This window comes from Indicator indicator, chromosome 35 (assembly GCF_027791375.1).
Source record: "Indicator indicator isolate 239-I01 chromosome 35, UM_Iind_1.1, whole genome shotgun sequence".
NCBI classification, from domain to species: domain Eukaryota; kingdom Metazoa; phylum Chordata; class Aves; order Piciformes; family Indicatoridae; genus Indicator; species Indicator indicator.
In genome coordinates this window covers 1,849,111-1,871,762 of record NC_072044.1, presented here as the reverse complement: position 1 = coordinate 1,871,762, position 22,652 = coordinate 1,849,111, and the positions used below count along the sequence as shown (strand labels likewise).

The 22,652-nt window shown below is 49.4% G+C and overlaps 1 protein-coding gene across 2 annotated transcripts in view; it reads right to left on the bottom strand.

Annotated features, from left to right (window-relative positions):
- The window catches only part of KCND3 (potassium voltage-gated channel subfamily D member 3), a 142,252-nt gene that overhangs the window by 30,061 nt on the left and 89,539 nt on the right, over positions 1-22,652 (bottom strand). For both annotated transcript variants that reach the window (XM_054395867.1, XM_054395868.1), the window contains exon 2: positions 4,810-4,972. In XM_054395867.1, the coding sequence (XP_054251842.1) occupies positions 4,810-4,972 (163 nt within the window). The remainder of the gene's footprint in view (positions 1-4,809; positions 4,973-22,652) is intronic.

The window sequence follows — 22,652 nt, the reverse complement described above, 5'->3', positions numbered from 1 at the left end:
CTTGGTGATCCTGAGAGTCGGAGTTGGTGATCCCGAGGGTCAGACTTGGTGATCCTGAGGGTCAGACTTGGCGATCCCAAGGGTTAGACTTGGTGATCCTGAGGGTCAGACTTGGCGATCCCAAGGGTTAGACTTGGTGATCCTGAGGGTCAGACTTGGTGATCCTGAGAGTCGGAGTTGGTGATCCCGAGGGTCAGACTTGGTGATCCTAAGGGTCAGACTTGGTGATCCCAAGGGTTAGACTTGGTGATCCTGAGGGTCAGACTTGGTGATCCTGGGGGTCAGAGTTGGTGATCCTGAGGGTGGGAGTTGGTGATCCTGAGGGTCAGACTTGGTGATCCTGAGGGTCGGAATTGGTGATCCTGAGGGTGGGACTTGGTGATCCCGAGGGTGGGACTTGGTGATCCTGAGGGTGGGACTTGGTGACCCGGAGGGTGGGACTTGGTGATCCTGGGGGTCAGACCTGGTGATCCTGAGGGTCGGAGTTGGTGATCCTGGGGGTGGGACTTGGTGATCCTGGGGGTCAGACTTGGTGATCCTGAGGGTCAGACTTGGTGACCCTGAGGGCTGGACTTTGTGATCCTGAGGATCAGTCTTGGTCGATCCTGAGGGTCTTTTCCAACCTGAATGTTTCTGTGATTCTGTGAAGTGATCCTTAAGGTCCCTTCCAACCCAACCACTGATGATTCCCTGAGCTCTCTGGTGGGAGTCGTGGTGTGGCTTGGGCTGGCTCTAACTTCTGACCCAGGAACTGCTTTACTTCTGCTGCTGCTAACGGAGCAGCACCTCTGTAGCTGTTAGCAGCTGCCTCTGCTTTCTCTTTCGAGGGTTGAAAAGTGGGAGGTGTGGTCCTCAAAAGCCAGCACCAGATACTTGCCTCCTTCTCCTTAACATTGCATCCCTGCTGCAAGCTGAACACAGCAAGGGAGAGGCTCCAGAGTTATCTGAATCACAAAGTCATTCTCTTGTCAAGCCTTTTAAGTGTCAAACTCTCTTTTAAAACCAAATGCTGTGACATTCACTAGAGAACAGCAGCATTTCAAAGTCAGGAAGGTCTATTCTTAGTACATCAGTCAAAAAGAGAGGAGAGAGGAGGGGTGGGAAAAAAAAAAAAAAAAGGTCTTGAGGAAAAAAGAAAACAATTTTACCAGAATGAACCTTGTCAGAAATGATCAATTCATCTTCCATTCAGCTTGACCTGGACCTTGCTGCATGCCAGAGGACAAAATTTCATGACACAGCACAATAAATAAAAAATTCCCAGATCTCCTTGCAATTAATTCCCTTGCAGTGCAGGTTTGGCAAAGAATAATTTACCTTTAAGGTGATTAAATCACTGGTGGCTTGGGGTTTTTTGGGGTGGTTCTTTCCCCAACACCCCTCCCCCCCCCCTTTTTTTTTTTTTTTTCTTTTTTAGGAAGATTTCTCCTCAGTTAGTTGAAGAATAGATGCTGATGAGCAACAGCCACCTCCCAGGAGTTTTATTCATGCTCTTTAAATAGCTCTTCCTGCTAGACCAGCATCTCCTCAAGAGTTAAGGGACAAAGTTAGGACTGAGGCCATCATAACCCAGAGGGGTATCAGGGCTGTGCTGCCTTTCCCTGGTTTCTGGAGCACAGCCCCACAGAAGCACACAGTGCTCTGGGGAGCCCAGGTTTGCACACACCCCAGCCTTCAAATGTCACCCCCAGCCAAGGTGACTTTTGCTTTTATTAGTTCTCATTGGAGAGCTTCAGTCTGAGCTCATAAAACTGAGATATAAACATGGGCTTAGAGCCTGATCCTGAAACCTGCTTGTCCACTATAACAACCCTTCTCCAATTACCTAGAACTTTCTGAAGTGTTTCTGAAATCATTTTCTCCTCAATTAAAACAGGGAAAAAAAAAAAAAACCAAGATTTTATTTAGCATGCTAGAAACTTAGGAAAGATTTCAGTGCTGTTTCTTCAGAGCTGTATCTTCTAAACCCTGCTTATAAGGAGCTGCTGCTGGTGGGCTCTTCGACTTCAGGGGCTGAGAGAGTGCAAAGAGCTTCTGCCAACCTTCTTGAAGCCATGCAATTGTTTTTGTGTCTTTGATTAGATGGGGGGAGACTTTTGCTGTGCCTGAAGAAGGGATTCAGTTCACTGGAGGGTGATGCTGGAACAAGACTCTCTCAAAGCAGACCCTTAATGTCCCTCTCTATGTCCTAACCATTTCCAGAGATGTTCTTAATGTGCTTCTGCCTCTTTCCTTCTCTTTAGTATTCATGCAGTGATGATCATGTGAAAATTACTCACACTTCTGACTTGAGAAAACTTTCCTAGCCCAGAACTTCATCCAGTATCAAGGGAATTAGAAATTCAAATTTGGGGGAGAAATTATATACTCTGTGTATCAATGCAGCAACCATTATAACAGCTGCAATCAATCACACCAGCAGCAAAGGTGGTGGCACAGGTTCCTTGTCACCAAGTGGATCACAGCCCAATGAATAAAGGAAAAGGTGAATCAGAACAAGAAACTTCAGTCTGCTGCCTCCCTGGGAAGCCAATTCCAGAGTCTCACCACCCTCATAGTGAAGAACTTCTTCCTAAGATCAGTCTAAACCTATTCTCCCTCAGCTTCAAGCCATTCCCTCTTGTCCTGTCTCTAGACACCCTCAGGAAAAGTCTTTCTGCAGCCTTCCTGTAGGATCCCTTCAGGTATTGGAAGGCAGCTCTAAGGTTCCCCTGGAGCCTTCTCTTCTTTAGACTGAACACCCCCAGCTCCCTCAGCCTGTCCTCATGACAGAGCTGCTCCAGCCCTTGGATCATCTTTGGGGACTCCTCTTGACTCACTCCAGCAGCTCTGTGTCCTTCTTATGCAGGGGACACCAGAACTGGAGGCAGGATTGGAGGTGAGGTCTCAGCAGAGCAGAGCCAAGGGGCAGAATCCCCTCTCCTGCCCTGCTGGGCACAATCCTTCTGGCTGCAGCCCAGCACACAGCTGCCTGCTGGGCTGCAGGAGGGCACTGCTGGCTCCTGGGGAGCTGCTCAATCCACCCCCAACTCTCTTTCTTCAGGGCTGCTCTCAACCCACTCTGCACCCACTCTGGATTTGTTCCAGGGATTGGCCCCACCCAGGTGCAGGACCTTGCACTTTGGCTTGTTGAACTCCATGAAGTTGCCACTGGCCCACTTCTCAAGCCTGTCAAGATCCTTCTGGATGGTTTAATCTATATTCTGTTGCATGCCTAATCAGGTAAACAACTCTCCCTCCAAAGCACCTCCTGGAATTGGAGCAGTCTGCTGCTCCCCGTGCACGGTGCCAAAGCTGCTGCAGGTGTGTGTACAACCCAGCCTGGGAGCCTGCAGCTCATCCCTGCGTGGTTCTCCCTCTGCTGCTCTCCTTATGTGTTTTGACTGCCAAATTTTGTGGTTTTGTAGGTCTTGTATCTCTGCTGTCAGCTCCCTGAGATGCAAGAAGTAGGCAGAGCCCAGATGCCTGCTCAAAGCAGGAATAGCACAGCTTTCTACTACTGCTCTCCAGCAGGTCCCCTGAGCCTCGAATCTCTGGTAGACAGCATTCCAGAGGGAAGGGGGAGAGGGAAAGAAGCTCTAAACCTTCAGTTTGCAGTTGTGAAAAAGCTGGTTCTGGTTTTGGTGTAATTTAGCAGCCTGAACTAGAGAGAGAAGCAATCTGGTTGTAGTTTCATGGTGAATCAGCAAGCTTCTGATGGTTGAACTCAGTAACCTTAGAGGTCTCCTCCAAGCAAAACAATTCTGTGGTTCTGCTGGTGAAAACTCTTCAAGGTTTGGGCTGTTCAGGTTTCCAGGGGCTTCTGTACATTTCCCCAATGCTTTGTCTGTTTCAACCTGCAGCTCTGATGGGTGTGGGATGTGTGCTGGTGAGTGGATGTCTCTGGATGGGTGTTCTGAAAACTCCAGAGAGACAACAGGAAGGACAAACAGCTCCTGCTAATGACTGGAGGAGGGGTGTGAGTGTGTCCAGACTGACTTCAGACTGGGAGGTAGGAAAGGTGAGCAGCAACAGCCCCAAGGCTTCTGATCTAAGACAGCCCAGTACAGAAGGCACAGAAAGCTGCTGGGGCTGGGCTCTGCTTGGTGGTGCCTAGTGATGGAACAGTGGGGACAAACTGGAACCCAGGAGGTTTCACTTGAACTTAAGGAGAAACCTTCCCTTTGAGGGTGCTGGAGCCCTGGAGCAGGCTGCCCGGTGAGGTTGTGGAGTCTCCTTCCCTGGAGAGATTCCAACCCCACCTGGCCATTGTGATCCTGGGCAAGCTGCTGTGGGTGCCCTGCTTTAGCAGGGGTTGGACTGAATGATCTCCAGAGGTCTCTTCCAGCCTCCACTATTCTGATTGTCACTGCTGGAAGCTCAGATCCTTTCCTAGCTGAAGGACAAGCCCAAGGAAGCTTTTCCCTCCCATCCAGTCCTGCAGCTGGATTCCAGCTGTCCCTCACATGGCACAGGGGGAGTCCATGAGAAGGTCATTCCAGCACAACACTGTGTGAGAAGCTGCCAGTATGGAGAGCGAACAAGTACATGGCAACAGAGAGAGGAAGGGAGGGAGCCCTGGGAGAGGAGTGGGAGCAGGGAACTTCTCCAGCTGAGTGTCAGAAGGTGGAGTGTCAGCTCCAGGGCTTCATCCCTACCTTGTGTCTCCATGGCTGCAGGTTGCGTGCGGAGCTCCAGCAGCACAGGCAGAGGGCTGGGTGCATGCAGGCTGCCCTCTGCAATGCTTAGAACTGTCACCAGCATCCCTCAAGCCCCATGGTGACAAGGAGGGGCTGGGGTTTTCTCAGGAGGTGGCCGTGGGCTGCTTACCTTCTGCGCTCTCCGCTTGTCCGCTCGCTGGTTCTGGTGGTAAATTCGGCTGAAGTTGGACACAATGACAGGAACAGGCAGAGCAATGACCAGCACCCCACTCAGGGAGCAAATGGAGCCAAAGATCTTCCCAGCAATCGTCTTGGGCACCATGTCACCATAACTGGAGGAGGAAGGGGGGGGGGGGGGAAAAACACAAAACAAAAGGGAAGCCCTCAGACAAGCACAACAGCACCAGAAGCCTCTGCAGGTTGCCTGTGTCTGTGCAGCAGAGTGTCCAGGAGGACACTGAAGCTTAGAGATCCCCCAGGAAAGTGACAGTTCATGTAGTGCTGTCATCCTGGAGATGACAACTTACACCATGCTGTGGGAATGATTTAAACTAAGCCAAAGAAAGGCACAGGTGTTGCAGTATGGATATGCTGCTTCAGGCAGCAGCTGAGTTAGATTCACATCCTTGCTCCCATGCTCCCCCCTGCCTGTCCCCTTGTGGGTCCCCCCCTGCCTGTCCCCTTGTGGGTCCCCCCTGCCTGACCCCTTGTGAGTCCCCCTGCTTCAGGATTCATTCAAGATCTGGATTTAGTAAAGGGCCAAGTCCCAGGCTGAGAGCAGCTGAAGAACCCTCAGACAAAGCTCTGTGCTGGGTCTGACCCAGCAATCTGCATTAGCAGCTGTAATTTTTGTGTGAAATGGTACAGGCAGAATCTGAGACAGAATAATTCACTTGGCAGAGCTGGGGGAGATGTTGCTGCTTTAGGATCTGTGGGTTCCACACCACAGCAGCCACTGCTCTGAGGGATTATTTGCTGTTTGTGCTTTTACTTTGCATATTGCCACAGCTTCAGTGGTTTTAGGCTTGAGATTAATCTTTGATACTCTCCTTCTGTAAAGGGCTACTCATCTGTGCCCTGGGAAGGATCATGGCTGTGAGTCCCTCTTGGACTAGGGGCTCTGGGGCTTGGACACCTGGTGAGCTGTGCTGGCTCACTAAGTGCTGCCTTAGAGCAAAGACAAGTGGGGGTTCTGAATTCTGATTTGGCCTAATACAATCCCTATGTTGAGTCCCAGCTGGTTGAACCTCTTAGTTCTAACCAGCTGCTCCATCACTCACTGTTCCCTCATCTTGGAAACAGTGTTCCCTCATCACTGGGCACAGATTCTGATACCCAGTGGGCACCAGATGTTGGCAATGCAGAGGCTGTGCCCTGCATCTCTGGAGCTCTCCTATACTCAGTGGCCAGACAGTGTGTGGGCAAGCAGCTGATGATCATTGCTGGGCTACCACAGTCACTTGTGTCCTAGCCCAGGCTTAGTCCAGGCTCAGTGACAGCTTTTCTTGGCATGTTCAGGGTTGGTTTTGGTTGTGTGTGTGTGTAAATGCTTCAGGCTTTGCTAGCTAAGGCTTCATTATCCCTGAGCAGAATCCTTTTCCTGCCTTCACCTACATTTAAAACCCTTCAGAACACCTCAAATCAATAGGATGCTATTTTATTTCTAGTAACTTTTTAGCTGCTGCTTCATGCAAAGATAGATTAAAAGCTCTGCCTAAGTGACTTCTGCCTCATTTAACACTGTTCTAAAAAAAAAAAAAATCTTTTCTCTTACCACCCCTTAACACAATAAGGCTGGAAATTAATCACATGCCTCAAACATGATCTCAGTGACCTGGAGCACTCAGAGAGAGTCCTTCTGTGCATTTGTAGAAAGTACAATAAGAAGTGTCTGGCTCACAGTCTGTCTTGTAGAGTTTTGCTCCTACATGCAGGCTGAGAGCTACCTCATTACTTGGGGCTTCAGAGAAGCTTTGGAACTCCATCAGACTGGCTTGGAGCACTCAGGGTTTTGCTGGGGAGATGCAGGACTTCATTTCTGGGGCTCTTCTGAGGGAGCCTGCAGTTCTGCACTGGCTGGAGAAGGCTGCATGGGACCAGGACCTAAAACTTGCACTTTATCATAGATTCACAGAATGGGTTGGGTTGGAAGGGACCTCAAAGGTCAGCCAGTTCCAACCCCCCTGCCATGGGCAGGGACGCCTCCCACCAGCCCAGGTTGCTCATGGCCTCATCCAACCTGGTCCTGAACACCTCCAAGGAGGAGCTATCCACAATCTCCTTGGGCAACCTGTGCCAGTGTCTCACAACCCTCACTGGAAAGAATTTCTTCCTAATCTCCAGTCTAATCTCTCTTCTCAACCTTCAATCCATTCCCTCTCATCCTACCACTACAAGCAGTGCTCTCTGAGGAGAGAACACAGCTGGATTCATCCCTCTGGGTTTGTGTGGCACACCCTGCAGCCAGCTCCTCTGGCTTTGCTGGGCTCCCTCTGATGTGAGCAGTGCTGATGTTTGAAAGTGTCCTAAAATCATGGACTTCTTTTGGTTGGAAAAGACCTCAGAGGTCATCTAGTTCAACCTTCAACCTAAGACCACCACCCTAGCTTTGTCACCAGAGTAAATCCCACCAGCAGGAGCTGGATCCTAGGTCCTCTTGCACCTAATCATAGGATCATTAAGGTTGGAAAAGGAGATTGAGTCCATGGAAGGTTTCTTTTGACTTGGGCCATGATGGGGTTTGGAAGGAGCCTCTAAAGTTGCAATTGTTTTACTCCTCTGTTGACATCTGCAGCTGCTGCAATATTAATTGCTGGAGGGACTATTTTTGTCCTGATGGTACCATGAGGTACTAATGGCCACATGGCATATTTATAGTGGGTACAGAGCCAAACAATCTCAAATATTGGATTTCAGTTAGTACTAATTGGGCATTTTAGACCCAAAACTTCTCTTCCCCAGACTGGAAGGAGAGAACTCAACTTTGCCATCAATTTGTTTAGTAAAAGGCAACTTGTCACCTAAAAAAACTTCTTCTCCAGAAAGTGCATTTTAAGTAATTAATCAATAATCTCATTAGAGCAGCAAGAAGATGGAAGAGTCAGGTAATGATTAATACTCAGAGGGTCTAACTGGATGTAATAAAACAACAGGAGGCTGCAAATTCAGTAGGCTTTTAATGTGACCTCCAGTAAATCATTCCAGTTGCTCTCAGCTTCCCCAGTTGGTTGGGAAGCAGCAGTTGTTTGTGAAATGGTTACTTGTCCTTTGCCTGTTCAGCAGGTCATAGATGCTGCAGAGCAGGAGCTGCCCCAAGTTCTGGGCATCCCCAGCAGCCAGCAGTGCCCCTCAAGTGCTGCTGTGTCACAAACATTGATGACAGGAGGCAGTTGTGCAGAAATCTGGAGCAAAAAGCCTGTGCTGGCTCCAGGCTTGTCCAGAGGTTAAATGCTGAGCACTGCCAGGGTTAGATGTGGAATGTGCCTGGAGACAAACAGCACTTCTACTTCTTTTGCCAGGAATCTGGTGAGATGGCAACAGATTCAGGCAGTTTCAGCTGCTGAATGCATTGCTCTGCTTACTGTCTGTGCTGGGTGAGATACCCTCACTGCCAGCCCAGCTCCAGGTGTGTGACCTTTGGGAGGAGCTGCCCCTCAGTGCTCCCTCTGCACATGGGTGGTGATTCCAGAGCCCCATGCATGTATCCCAATTTTCCAATGACTTTGATCTGTCCCCTTTCTTCTCTTTCATCCATTCCAAACCCCATTTCCTACCAAGGAAACATTGCACACAGACTCTTGCTGTACACATGGAGAAGGTAAAGCAAAAGGCTCCAAAGATGCTGCAGGGGCTGGAACCATCTCTCTGATGAGGAAAGAATTGAGGCTTTTTAGTCTGGAAAAAAGAAGGCTGAGGGGGATCAGATCAATGGTGATCAATACTTCAAGGGTGGGTGGCAGGAGAATGGGAGCAGTTTTTGCTCAGTGATGCCTGGTGACAGGACAAGACAAGGGGCACAAACTGGAACATAGGAAATCCCATCTCAGCATAAGGAGGAACTTCTTCAAGGGTGGTGGAGCACTGGAACAGGCTGCCCAGAGAGGTGGTGGAGCCTCCATCTCTGGAGACATTCAAAATCCACCTGGAGGTGTTCCTGTGTGACCTCTTCTAGGTGACCCTGCCTTGGCAGGGGGGTTGGACTCTGATCTTCAGAGGTCCCTTTCCAACCCTTACCCTTCTGTGCTGCATCATGCAAAGTTCAAGGAAAGCTTGAAAAGAGAAACCAGGAAGAACCCCCAAACTAGGGAATTAATTTTAAATGGTCACTTTTCAGGCTGGAAAAGCCTGAGAATGCAGAATCTCAACTTTCTTTTATTCTATTTTTTTTTTTTTTATTTCTAGTGTGACTTCTGTGTTCTTTGGCTATAAAAGGGGTCACATGGCACTCACCCTAATTAGCAGCTATTAGCCTTGACAAGCATAATGAACTGCTGTTGTTCTCTCTGTCAGCACACAAAAAGTTGTCAAATAGAGGTCATTGCTTCCCAGTCCTGGTGGTAGCAGCAGAGGTGTCTGGCCACTGCTTAGCTCCCCAGCTGGAGGCAGCCATAAATAAGGTGCTGAGCAGCTCATCAAATGACTCCCTCTAAAAATAGACTCTCAGCAGCATCTCTGCTGAGCCCATCTCTCTCTGTGCAACGTTCACAGCCCTAGGAATAGGGAGCTGGAGTCAAAAAGCTGGAAGATCCAATGGGATAGGGACATCAGAGAGTGCTACAGCAATGACAGCTCTGTGGGGACAGCGGAACAGCTCTTCAGAGGATGCTATCTTCCAGCAGCCTCTTGAGGTGCCAACTCTTCAGCCAGTATGAAGCAGGCAGCTGGCTGAACCAGCAGGAACGGTGTGGCCAGCAGCATCCCAGGGCAGGGACTGACCCTGTACTCAGCACTGGTGAGGCCACACCTCGAATCCTGGGCTCAGTTTTGGGACCCTGGCTTCCAAGAAGGACCTTGAGAGGCTGGAGCATGTCCAGAGAAGGGCAACAAAGCTGGGGAAGGGTCTGGAGAGCAGGGCTGGTGAGGAGCAGCTGGGACCTGGGGGTGTTCAGCCTGGAGAAAAGGAGGACAAGGGGAGACCTCATTGCTCTCTAAACTTGCCTGAAAGGTGGTAGGAATGAGGTGGGGATTGGTCTCTTCTCCCTAACATCAGGTGGTATAACATGATGGCCTCAAGTTGCCCCAGGGGAAGTTTAGGTTAGAGATTAGAAACAATTTCTTTGCTGCAAGAGTGGTAAAGGATTGGAACAGGCTGCCTGGGGAGGTGGTGGAGTCCCCATCCCTGGAGGAGTTCAAGAAACCTGTGGCCATGGCACTTGGGGAGATGGTTTAGTGACCATGGTGGTGTTGGACTCGATGATGTTAGAGGTCTTTTCCTACCTTAATGCCTCTAACCATAAGCCTGTGCCCCTACATGGACATACAGAGCCCACACAAGGACATGGGCACAGCTGGCTCATGGGTCAGAAGGGGACTCTGCTTTCTCTGGGCACTATGTTTAAGTGGTCAGTGGACACTTCCTGCCTGCTCTTGCAAAACTACATGGTTCTCACACCCAGACTGTGAAAGCTGAACAGAAGATGGGAGCAGAAACAAAGCTGCTGCAGATGATTTGGTATTGCAGCCTCACGCTGCCATTAACAACTCTTTGAGAGCTTCTTTATCTCTCTGACCTTTTGCCCAGCACAGTAGAGTCAAAAGAAGATTTCAGTCCAGCCTGTAAGCTTCTGCTTTTAGGACAATAAGGACAGGATAATAACATTCTGTGCTGCACAATGGGATGTGATTTTGAAAGCCTTTTGAGTGAAAGAGGGAGAATAAAGCATGACACAAGCCTGTTGCTTTCCAGGTGCAGGAGATCCAGTTTTAGACTGGGAAGAAATTGCTCTGGAATGTTTGGATTTGCAGAAAGGAGGGGAGAAAAAAAACCAACAACCCAACAGTCTAGAATTCATCCAAGATGTCTCAGTGGTGTTGTGTGTGTCACATCTGACAGCTCAGAGGAGCTCACCTCCCTCCAGTTAATAGATCTGAGTCCAATGTAATCATGGTAATGCTGCTTTGAACCTCCAGTGAAATAATGATGGTGTCACTTCCAATGAGACACAGAAAAGAAAGCAAATTCCCCTCATTTCCTTCATGGGTTTGCAAGGGATGAAAGCACAGGGAGTGAGCAGCTGTGGTACAGGGGCTTTGGAGATAGCTGAGTCTTCTCTTTGGGGTTTAGGAGGACAACAAAGCTGGTGAAGGGTCTGGGGAGGAGCAGCTGAGGGAGCTGGGGTTGTTTAGTCCAGAGAAGAGGAAGCTGAGGGAAGACCTCATTGCTCTCTCCAGAAGCCTGAAAGGAGGTTGGAGTGGGGTTGGGTTGGGCTCTTCTGCCTAGTATCAGGTGATAGAATGAGAGGAAATTAAGTTGTACTAGGGGTGGATTAGGTTGGATGTTAGGAAAAATTTCTTTCCTTCAGCAGTGGTCAGGGATTGGAAGGGGCTGCCCAGGGAGGTGGTGGAGACCCCATGCCTAGAGGTGTTCAAGAAATGTATGGCCATGGCACTTTGGGATGTGGTTTAGTGGCCATGGTGGTGTTGGGGTGCTGGTTGGACTGGATGACCTTGGAGGTCTTTTCCAACTGAAGGAATTCCTTGACAGGCTGGACAGATGGGCAGAGTCCAACAGGATGGCATTCAACAAATCCAAGTGCTGGGTGCTGCACTTCGGCCACAACAACCCCATGCAGAGCTACAGGCTGGGGTCAGAGTGGCTGGAGAGCAGCCAGGTGGAAAGGGACCTGGGGGTGCTGGGTGACAGCCACCTGAACATGAGCCAGCAGTGTGCCCAGGTGGTTGAGAGCCAATGGCATCCTGGCCTGCATCAGGCATAGTGTGGCCAGCAGGAGCAGGGAGGTCATTGTAGCCCTGTACACAGCACTGGTTAGGCCACACCTTGAGTACTGTGTCCAGTTCTGGGCCCCTCAGTTTAGGAAAGATGTTGCATTGCTGGAGCATGTCCAGAGAAGGGCAACGAGGCTGGGGAGAGGCCTTGAGCACAAGCCCTATGAGGAGAGGCTGAGGGAGCTGGGACTGTTTAGCCTGGAGAAGAGGAGGCTCAGGGGAGACCTCATTGCTGTCTACACCTGAAGGGAGGTTGTAGCCAGGAGGGGCTTGGGCTCTGCTCCCAGGCAACCAGCACCAGAACAAGAGGACACAGTCTCAAGCTGTGCCAGGGGAGGTTTAGGCTGGAGGTGAGGAGAAAGTTCTTCCCAGAGAGAGTGGTTGGCCATTGGAATGGGCTGCCCAGGGAGGTGGTGGAGTCACCATCCCTGGAGGTGTTCAAGAGGGGATTGGACGTGGCACTTGGTGCCATGGTTTAGATAGTCATGAGGTTTAGGGTGCTAGGTTGGACTCGATGATCTTTGAGGTCTCTTCCAGCCTTCTTGATTCCATGATTCTATGATTCTATAATTCATTGTTCCCCTGCCACAGCAGCTGTTCCATCCACCACACCCCACAGCTCCCTGGTGCTCAGCAAGCTGTGCTGTGCTCACTTGGGACATTGCCCTGCCCAGATGGGTTTTGCCCTGTCACATATTGACACCTCCAGGGATTCAGGGATGCTGCTGCCTTTTCCAGTATCCAAGCTTTCACAGGCAAGATATGGAATTCCTCTGTCTTGGGAAAGGAAGAGTTTCCATTGCAGTGAGATCATCTGATGGATTGAGTGTAGGCTTGAGACACAGCACTTCTGCTAGACCACTCCTGAAGCCTGGAAGCTTGTTTTATGGTTGCAGGAAAGACAAAGCCACTTTGTGTCTGATTTTTAACATGCCCATAAGGGAGATGAAGACATTTTCAGAGCTGTCCCAGACAAGTGTTGTGAGGATTCATTAGCTGATGCTGAAATGATGCTTTGAAACCCTCAGAGAAGTGTTTTGTTTTTTTTTTTGTATTGTTTTGTTTTTTAAAAGGGTTTTGCAGACTCAGGCACAGTAAGCCACATCCATAAGGGCAGGCTGATGTGGTAGTGTCAGCTTTTTAAACAGAGTAATCCCAGAAGGAATGGGATGTGCTGATGGATGCCTGAGGAACCTGCCAGGGATGTGCTGATGGATGCTTGAGGAACCTGCCAGGGATGTACTGATGGATGCCTGAGGAACCTGCCATGGGAGCAGCCTTGTGGTCCCTCCACAAGAGCATGCTGTAAGCAGAGCCATCGTGGTTTTGAAGCAGGAGAAGCTCTACAGAGGCTGTCAGATGACAAACTTGAACAGCAAATCAGCTGTGGCCAGGGAAGCACAGAGCCTATTTCCTGCTAGGCTTCTTTTAGATGAAGTGTACTTATTTTCTGCCTTGTTTTGAGCTGGGCAGCTCCCCAGCTGGGTATTCAACTTCTGCAATAGCTGCCTTGGCTTTCCACTACTGTTTTCTTTCCTTTTTTGTTTTCTTTCCTTTTTTTTTTTCTTTCCTTTTTTTTCCTTTCCTTTTTTTTTTCCTTTCCTTTTTTTTTTATTTCCTTTTTTTTCCTTTCCTTTTCCTTTTTCTTTCCTTTCCCCCCCTTTCCTTTCCTTTTTTTCTTTCCTTTTTTTCCTTTCCTTTTTTCTTTCCTTTTTTCTTTCCTTTTTTCTTTCCTTTTTTCTTTCCTTTTTTCTTTCCTTTTTTTCCTTCCCTTTTTTCCTTTCCTTTTTTCCTTTCCTTTTTTTCCTTTCCTTTTTTTTCCTTTCCTTTTTTTTCCTTTTTCCTTTTCTTTTTCCTTTCCTTTTTTCCTTTCCTTTTTCCTTTTTTCCTTTCCTTTTTTCCTTTCCTTTTTCTCCTTTCCTTTTTTTCCTTTCCTTTTTTTTCCTTTATTTTTTTCCTTTCCTTTTTTTCTTCCCTTTTCTTTTTTCTTTCCTTCTTTTTTTTTTCTTTTTCCCCCCTGCCCTATTTTATTTGTTAATGTTTTCATGGCTGCTCTCCCCCTCCCCAGACATCCTGCTGAACTTACATCCCTTGGTGGAGCTGCAGGGGCTGTTGAGTGCTGGTAGATGTGTATCAGCAAGCAGAGGCTTATCTGCAAGGCTCACATTGGGTTTGATTTCTTTGCATGGCTGTGGTCAGCACTTAGCAGGGATTTTCCAGGTAATGTTGGCTTGTTTTGTTTTGTTTTGTTCTGGTCTTTTGAACTCGTGCTTGTCACTGCATTGCTTCTAATAAAAGGGCTGAGGGTTGCACCTGAAATCCTGATGCTGTTGGGCCCTGGGTGATCCTGCTTGGATGAGGGAGTTCAACTCCAGTACCTGAAGGGAGCCTAAAGGAAGGCTGGAGAGGGACTTTTCATGAGGGTGTCTAGCAATAGGACAAGAGGGAATGGTTTGAAGTTGAAGGACAGCAGGGTTAGGCTGGAGTTTAGGAAGAGGTTCTTCAGTATGAGAATGGTGAGACTCTGGAACAGGTTGCCCAGGGAGGTTGTGGATGTCTCTTCCCTGAAGGTCTTCAGGACCAGGTTGGATGAGGCCTTGAGCAACCTGGGCTGGTGGAAGCTGTCCCTGTCCACAGCAGGGAGGCTGAAGTAGATGATCTCTAAGGTCCTTTCCAACCTAAGCCATTCTACAATCTCCAGAGGTCCCTTCCAAGCTCTGCTGTTCTATGATGCTGTGACCCTTTTCTCATACCAGCAGGAGGGAATGTGGGACACTTGAAAAGGGAAGATGTGACATCTAACAGTGAGAGAGATTTCTGTGCAGTGTGAGGAGTTCATCCCCCTGGAACTCACTGTTTCAGGATATTGTGGGGAATTTGGAGCTTGACCAAGGGAGTGGTCAGCTGTGGTTTTGGTCACAGAGAGACCACATAATTACATCACCCAGGATGAAAAGGGATCACTGAGGAGGTGCAAGTTGTGTTGCTTCCCTACCAGTGAGAATTAGAAAGAGAAGAAGGTTATTCTCCAATGACTTGCTCAGGGGGGACCTGCATTTCTGGGCAGCCTGTACCAACCCACAGCAAAGCCAAAGGAAGGGATTCCATGAACTTGAGGTCAGGTGTAGCCTGCTCATTCCTGTACTTGTACAAGAAAGGGGCCAAGTTGAACAATTCTGAGAGCAACCAGTGGCATAAATATTCCTTACAACAACAGCAGGCACTGCCTAAGGAAATGGGAATGTTTCTGTAGGCTCAGGAAAAAAACCAAGTAGATTATTTAATAGACTGAGGCTTGAGAATACTTAATATGCACACACTGGTTCCATTTATTCTTCCCAGCTTGGATCAGCTTCTCAGCCTGTAGGCAGTTAAAACAGATGGTCTGAATTTGGGTAACATTCAGACCTTGAGTTGAAGCTAAAAATGGAGTTTCACAGGCAAAGAAAGTAGGTCAGGAAGCTCAAGCCCCTAGTCCTAAAGTGATGAAAAGCTTCCCATCAAGTGTGGTCTGCTCCCAGTCGTTCAAAGGAGCAGGGGAAGAAAGGTTGTCAGAGACCTTTGGGAAAGGGATTACAATGGGGATGCCAGAGGCCTCCTTCCTGCCTGCAGCAGAGCTCTGCATCTGCAAACCTGCTTTGCTGGGAGGGATGAATGGGGCCTTCCACCAGTGTCACTTCCACCAGTCCCAGCAGCTGGGCAGGAGCTGCAGCAGCAGGGTGGGACTGGTTGTCTGCACGGGAACATAAGCACCTTGATCTCTGCGTCAGGCAGAGGAGTGCTGGGAGGAGAAGCCTCTTTGCATATCCTCTGCTAATACCTTCCCCACTAATCACCCCCTCCATGCCAGCACTGTCAGCCACTGGCTCAGAACTGGTGATTTCATCACCTCTGCAGATTCTCACTTGCAGAAGTTCTGAGACTTTCAGCACTCTCTGATTTCTTTGCTCTCCGTCGCTCTCGGGTGCGTGCCAGCTGCTGGGAGTCTTCTGCACCTGAAAGCTGAAAGGCCTTGTTTGGAGCAACTGGGGAACCTGTCCCAGTTAACACACTGCTCCCAGTTCAGCACATTGCCTCAGCCCTTGCTTAGTGTGAAGCACAGAGTTAATTCCTGCTCACTGCCAGGATTGGTAACATCCCTGGCCAAATATTTTTGTGAAGTGGAACTAAGACAGATGTTTGCTCCCTGCATTTGGCAAAGCTGAGCTCAGACCCTGCCACTGCTCCTCTCCTTTTTCCTCCTAACTGCTTCATTCTCTGGAGGGAGGATTGCTCCTGCTCCAGCTGTGCCAGCAAAACCCACCCCTTGCTGGCTGTGTCCATGCCATGGGGGCTTTTCCCCATGGAGATAGAAGTTTGATGTTCCCCAGCATAAGAAGGACACAGAGCTGTTGGAGTGAGTCCAGAGGAGGTCACAAAGATGATCCAAGGCTGGAGCACCTCTGCTATGAGGACAGGCTGAAGAAGCTGGGATTGTTCAGCCTGGAGAAGGGAAGGTTCTGGGGCAACCTTAGAGCTGCCTTCCAATAGCTGAAGGGATCCTACAGGAAGGCTGCAGAGAGACTTTTCCTGAGGGTGTCTAGAGACAGGACCAGGGGGAATGGTTTGAACGTGAGGGAGAGCAGGGTTAGACTGGAGCTTAGGAAGAAGCTCTTCAGTATGAAGATGGTGAGACTTTGAAAGAGGTTGAGCAGAGTGGCTGTGGATGCCTCCTCCATGGGGATGTTCAAGGCCAGGTTGGATGAGGCCCTGAGCAGCTGAGTCTAGTTGAGAGGTGTCCATGCCCGTGGTGGGGAGGTTGGAGCAGATGATCTCTAAGGTCTCTTCCAACCTCAGTGGTTGGATGGCTTTGACCTTTGTGCTCTCTGCAGCCATCAAACCTCAACAATACTCAGGAGATGTTAGGAAAAAGTCCTGAGTGTTTAGTGTCCATCTGACTATCATCTGATGGAGGCAGCTGGCTGGGAGCTTCTCTTCTCCATAAAACACTCCTTTGAAAAGCGTTTGTTTTAATGGAAAAGAAAACATCCCAGATTTAAGGCATTATTTATTTCCAGCTGCATACACTAAAGGCCTTTTAAATGACTCCATTCATTATTAATTCAAGCAGAATCCTCATCTTACTTGCAGTGAAGGCCTTAGACAAGTACCTGATGGTAGAATCCAGGTTTGGTTTGTGTTGTTTTTTTTTTTCTCTCATCACCTTAAGGCTTTCTCTAGAAGAAATCTTTTCAGAAACACCCAGGCTGGAGAGGGCACTCAGTGCACTGAGCAATTAGAGCCTGCACCTAATAGCAGGGTTGAAGGCTCCCTGCCCTGTCTTAAATTCTTAACTGTGGTGTCAGCTTAAAGGTAATGCTGGGGTTTGGCTTTCATTTTATCCCTATCTTTCCCCCTCCCCCCCCCCCCCTCTCTTTTCAGTCTTTATTTTTTTTTTTTAAGCAGCTTTAAGTGTCCATGCTGAGCCATGTCACATTCAGAGTGATCCACACACATTTTAATGAGCTGCTCACACTGATGATACCAAAAGCAATCTCAGAAATATTTACTGAGGATAAAAAAAAAAAAAGAGAGAGAGAGAAAGAAAGAAAGGAAAAAAAAAAAAGGCCCTAGGGAATTAATTAGCTTTTTAAGAATTGGCTGTTTGAAAGCCTTCAGATTCTGGAGAAGCTGAACTTGGAACTAGAAGCAGTTTCAAAGGAGCTGAAGGAGCCCTTTTTACAAGGGCTTGTAGTGTTAGGATGAGAGGGAATGAGTTGAAGGTGGAAGAGGGGAGATTGAGACTGGAGATGAGGAAGAAATTCTTTGCAGTGAGGGTGGGGAGACACTGGAACAGGTTGCCAGGGGAGGCTATGGGTGCCCTCTCCCTGCAGGTGTTCAAGACCAGGTTGGATGAGACCTTGAGCAACCTGAGCCAGTGGGAGGTGTTCCTGCCCATGGCAGGGGGGTTGGAACTGGATGATCTTTGAGGTCCTTTCCAACCCAAACCATGTTATGAATCCATGTGAGCTCTGATGCTGAAGAAGCAGGAGGGGTGTATCATAGAATCACAGAATCAACCAGGTTGGAAGAGACCTCCAAGATCCTCCAGTCCAACCTATCCCCCAGCCCTAAGCAATCAACCAGACCATGGCACTAAGTGCCTCATTCAGGCTTCTCTTGAACACCTCCAGGGATGGTGACTCCACCAGCTCCCTGGGCAGCACATCCCTTTGGGCAATCACCCTCTCTGTGAAGAACTTCCTCCTAATCTCCAGCCTCTACCTCCCCTGGCACAGCTTGAGACTGTGTCCTCTTGTTCTGCTGCTGGTTGCCTGGGAGAAGAGCCCAACCCCCACCTGGCTACAACCTCCCTTCAGGAAGTTGTAGTCAGCAAAGAGGTCACCCCTGAGCCTCCTCTTCTCCACTGTGCTTGCAGTGCAGACTCTCTCAGCCTCTCCTGAACCAGGGTGAGCTGAAGGCTTGTGCACGCATTTCAGTGCCTTCAGCTGCAGCAAACATAGAGCCTGAGTGGCAAACATAGAGCCTGAGTGTGTCCCTTCAGCCTGCTGCTGGTGGCTGCAGTGTTCTCATCCACAGACTCACCTGGCTTGTGAGACAAATTAGAATGGCTGCAGGGTTGGATTTACAGAGTTAATGGGGCTCATAAGAGGGATTACTGGAGCACTGGTGCGTGCCTAATGCTGTTTGCCTTTTCCCACACCTAAATGATTTTGTGGAGCTGGCCCCAGACGCTGCACATGACTCGGGAATCCGCTCGGGTTTCAGATCACCCTGGTGGTGGGCAGAGGTTCAGGCTGCAGCAAAGGCACAGCCTGGATTCCATCCACCATGAAAATGAGCAGAGGGCTGGAGCTCCTCTGCTGTGAGGATAGATGGAGAGAGTTGGGGCTATTCAATCTGGAGAAGAGAAGGCTCCGGGGAGACCTGATTGTGGCCTTCCAGTCTCTGAAGGGGGCCTGCAGGAAAGCTGGGGAAGGATTTTTGAGGGTGTAGGGAGTGATAGGACTGGGGGGAATGGGGAGAAAAAAAAAAGAAGTGGGGAGATTCAGATTGGATGTTAGGAAGAAATTCTTCCCCATGAGGGTGGTGAGACACTGGCACAGGCTGCCCAGGGAGGTGGTGGAAGCCTCATCCTTGGAAGTTTTTGCAGCCAGGCTGGATGTGGCTGTGAGCAACCTGCTGTAGTGTGAGGTGTCCCTGCCCATGGCAGGGGGCTTGGAACTGGGTGATCCTTGAGGTCCCTTCCAACCCTGACAATTCTATGACTCTATGATTCTGTGTCCCCTTTGAACTGAAGCCTGCTCTGCAGAGCCCAGCTCTGGCACAACCTCCCTGATCCAAGGGAAGTGAGGGTTTGCCTCTGTGCCAGCCTAAGCCTGAAGTTCTCACTTCTCCAGAGATGCCATGGCTCCTCTGCTTCCCCACTTTGTGTTTTGCAACAACATATTTGCTAAAACTGGGGAGATGCCATCCAGACCCTGTGCCTTCCTCTGCTAACCCAAGCTGGGTTGTTTCCTCTGCAATGCAGAAGGCTTTGGGTTGCTGTGGGCGTGCTTTGTTCTACCTTGGGTTAGATACTTCATGAGCTCTTCTCCACACACCTCCCCTCCTCTTTAACAGCCTTGTTTAAAGATATATTAATGCCTCCTCTTCGAGCAGGTGCAAATCTGTACTCCAGAAAGGTGGTGGTATGGTTACAGAACCATTCTTCTATCCCTATCAATCATCCTCTCCTTTGCCTCTGGGTTGTAAGGAGCACCTGTGGCTATAGACTTCCGTGCAAGCCAGATGACTTCAGTGCTCCTTGCACATAACTCTGCTCCTTCTGCTTTCTTTCCTATGAATAAACTTTGATTTTTTTTTTTTTGAAGCCTTGGAATAAATTTTTTTCCCCCCTCCTCAAGAAACAGGTGCCCCTCTGCAACCCTCCTTAGTGCAGGACAGCAAAAGGTTGTGACAGATGACAGTGAGAACAAACAGTTTCTCCTTATGCCAGCTACTCTTTTACCTTCTTTTATCTCTTCTTTTACCTTCTTTTATCTCCTCTTTTAATAGTGCCTGACTGGGGAGGGGAAGGTGAGCCCTAAACCCCACACTGCAATACAAGATGTATTCTAGTGAGAATATTTTGCTTCCCTGTGTAGTTTAGTTTTGTTTTTCAGGTGAAAGCCCTGGTGCCACGAACCTGCTCTGAGCCATCCCTTGTTTTTGTTCTGCTTCCTTTGAGAACAGCCACACTGAAGGCACAACAGCAGCTTTGAGGCTGCCTGAGAGGATTTACTCTTGGTGAGCCTTTAAGGATAGGGACTGGCTGATGGCTTCACACCTTCCACCTACACCAACTCTTTTAGCATGATGTGTCCCAGACAGGTACCCCCAGGCTGCTTTCCAGTGCACAAATGGGATGGGAAGAAAAGCAGCATCCCTTCCAAAGGTGCTAGCCAGGAGCTTCAGTCTCGGTGCTCCTCTTGAAGTCACCAAGTGTCTGTGACACCTTTCCTCTCCCTGCCCTGTGCTTGCTGGCCCTCAGTGCTCCCCTTGAAGCCACCAAGTGTCTGTGACACCTTTCCTCTCCCTGCCCTGTGCTTGCTGGCCCTCAGTGCTCCCCTTGAAGCCACCAAGTGTCTGTGACACCTTTCCTCTCCCTGCCCTGTGCTTGCTGGCCCTCAGTGCTCCCCTTGAAGTCACCAAGTGTCTGTGACACCTTTCCTCTCCCTGCCCTGTGCTTGCTGGCCCTCAGTGCTCCCCTTGAAGCCACCAAGTGTCTGTGACACCTTTCCTCTCCCTGCCCTGTGCTTGCTGGCCCTCAGTGCTCCCCTTGAAGTCACCAAGTGTCTGTGACACCTTTCCTCTCCCTGCCCTGTGCTTGCTGGCCCTCAGTGCTCCCCTTGAAGTCACCAAGTATCTGTGACACCTTTCCTCTCCCTGCCCTGTGCTTGCTGGCCCTCAGTGCTCCCTTTGAAGCCACCAAGTGTCTGTGACACCTTTCCTCTCCCTGCCCTGTGCTTGCTGGCCCTCAGTGCTCCCCTTGAAGCCACCAAGTGTCTGTGACACCTTTCCTCTCCCTGCCCTGTGCTTGCTGGCTTTCTTCCCTCTGGAATGCCAGTGTCCATCTTTATCTGCATTTTTAGGCTCTCCTCTCCATTTGTCCCTCTAAACATGTGTTAATATTAATAACACAGAGATAATTTTTCTGAGTAAGAAATCAAATTCACCTACATGCTGCCAGCTCTACGCCTCCAGGGAAGTGTTCTGAGTCTGAGGCTGGGTGAATAATTCTTTTCTATTTCAGACTCCTCTGTCTTCAAAGGCAGCCTGAAGGAGCATGCCCACAAACATCAGTTTCTCTCAAAATGTTTTGGTGTTGTGGTTTTTTTTTTTTTTTTTTTTGTTAGAGAAAACCCAACCCAGCCAACAATCCAAACCATCAACTTGGAAAAGTGAAAGCCACAAAAGCCAGTTGAAAATCCAGGTTTGTTTGTGCATAGTTCAGTCCCCCCTGCCCCTGTTTGCTTAAAACCACCAGGGATTTAAGCATGATTTTTCTTCTAAATAGGAGAGACAAAACAAAAAAAAAAAAAAAGGAAGAAAAATAGCCCAGCATGAAGCTCACTGTTATTTTCTTCACCAGTGGAGTATTTTATCATTCTGAGCAAAAAAAAGAATTAACTGGAGTTGTTGAAGTTTGCCAGTGATTGATAGTGTCACCTTAAATGTTACTAGTCAAAACTTGTCTTCTGCTTTTTTTTTTTTCCCTACTCCTCCAGAATGCAGGTAGGCAGCTTGCCAGAGGGTAAAGCTCCCTGTTTGTGCAGTTGGAGGAGTCAGCAGAACCAGCTAGGTTGTCACTGTGAACATCACATCGAGGTAGGGACAGCAGGAGCAGGTCCCCAGCTGGGGCAACACTTACGACTGTGCAGAGTGAACAGCTGTGAGGGACACAGCCCCAGACAATCCCAGCAGGGTGGGGCTGCAAGAGACCTCTGGAGATCATCCAGTCCAAACCCCCCAGCTAAAGCAGGGCATCCACAGCAGCTTGCCCAGGATCACAATGGCCAGCTGGGGCTGGAATCTCTCCAGAGAAGGAGACTCCACAACTTCTCTGGGCAGCCTGCTCCAGGGCTCCAGCACCTTCACACTAAAAGAGTTTCTCCTCCTGTTGAGGTGGAACTTCCTGGGTTCCAGTTTGTGCTTGTTGCCCTTTGTCCTGTCAGTGGGTGCCACTGAAAAGAGCTCAGCCTCATCCTCTTGCCCCTCACCCTTTAGCTCTTGCTGAGCACTAATCAGATCCCCTCTGGGGCTGCTCTTCTCCAAGCTGAACAGCCTCAAGGCTCTCAGCCTTTCCTCCTCACAGAGATGCTCCAGTCCCTAATCATCCTCATAGCTTCCACTGGTCCTCTCCAGCAGTTCCCTGTCCTTCTTGATCTGGGGAGCCCAGAACTGGACACAATACTCCAGGTGTGGCCTCACCAGGACAGAGTAGAGGGGCAGGAGATGCAGCAGGACATCAGCCAGCAGAGCTCTGTGGGGTCCAGGGGCTGTGCTGAGCACTGGGTGAGGTGGAGCAGGACTCCAGGAGCAGGCTTCCCTGTGGTCAGCTGCTTCTGAAGATGCTGGCCAAGTAGAAACACAAGCCATGATTTACTGGAGCTGCAGAAGAGCTCTGGGCAGTGGTGGACCTGGAATGGTGTCATCCCATGTCTGATTTAGGGAGGCTTTGGGATGGGTGACCCTGAGCTCCACAATCCACAGCCTGGAGCTGCTTCCAGGGAGCCCGGCCAGGAGCCTGCCCATCCCTCCCAATTGGACTGGGACTGGGCAGCATCTCCTGCAGTGTCTGCTCACTTGGCCACTGGTGAGTGCAGAAATTTCTCCCCTCCTGCCTGTCCTGGGTCATAGGCAGGTTCTGGTAGCACCACCCATGACCATGTGTCCTTCACAGGGGCTGAGCTGTCTCAGCTGGGTTAGCTTTGACCACGTTCTGATGCATTTGCTTCACAACTTCCTAATGTGCAGGATTTTCTCCTCTGGCAGTGCACAGAAAGTGGATTTTGAACTTTTGGC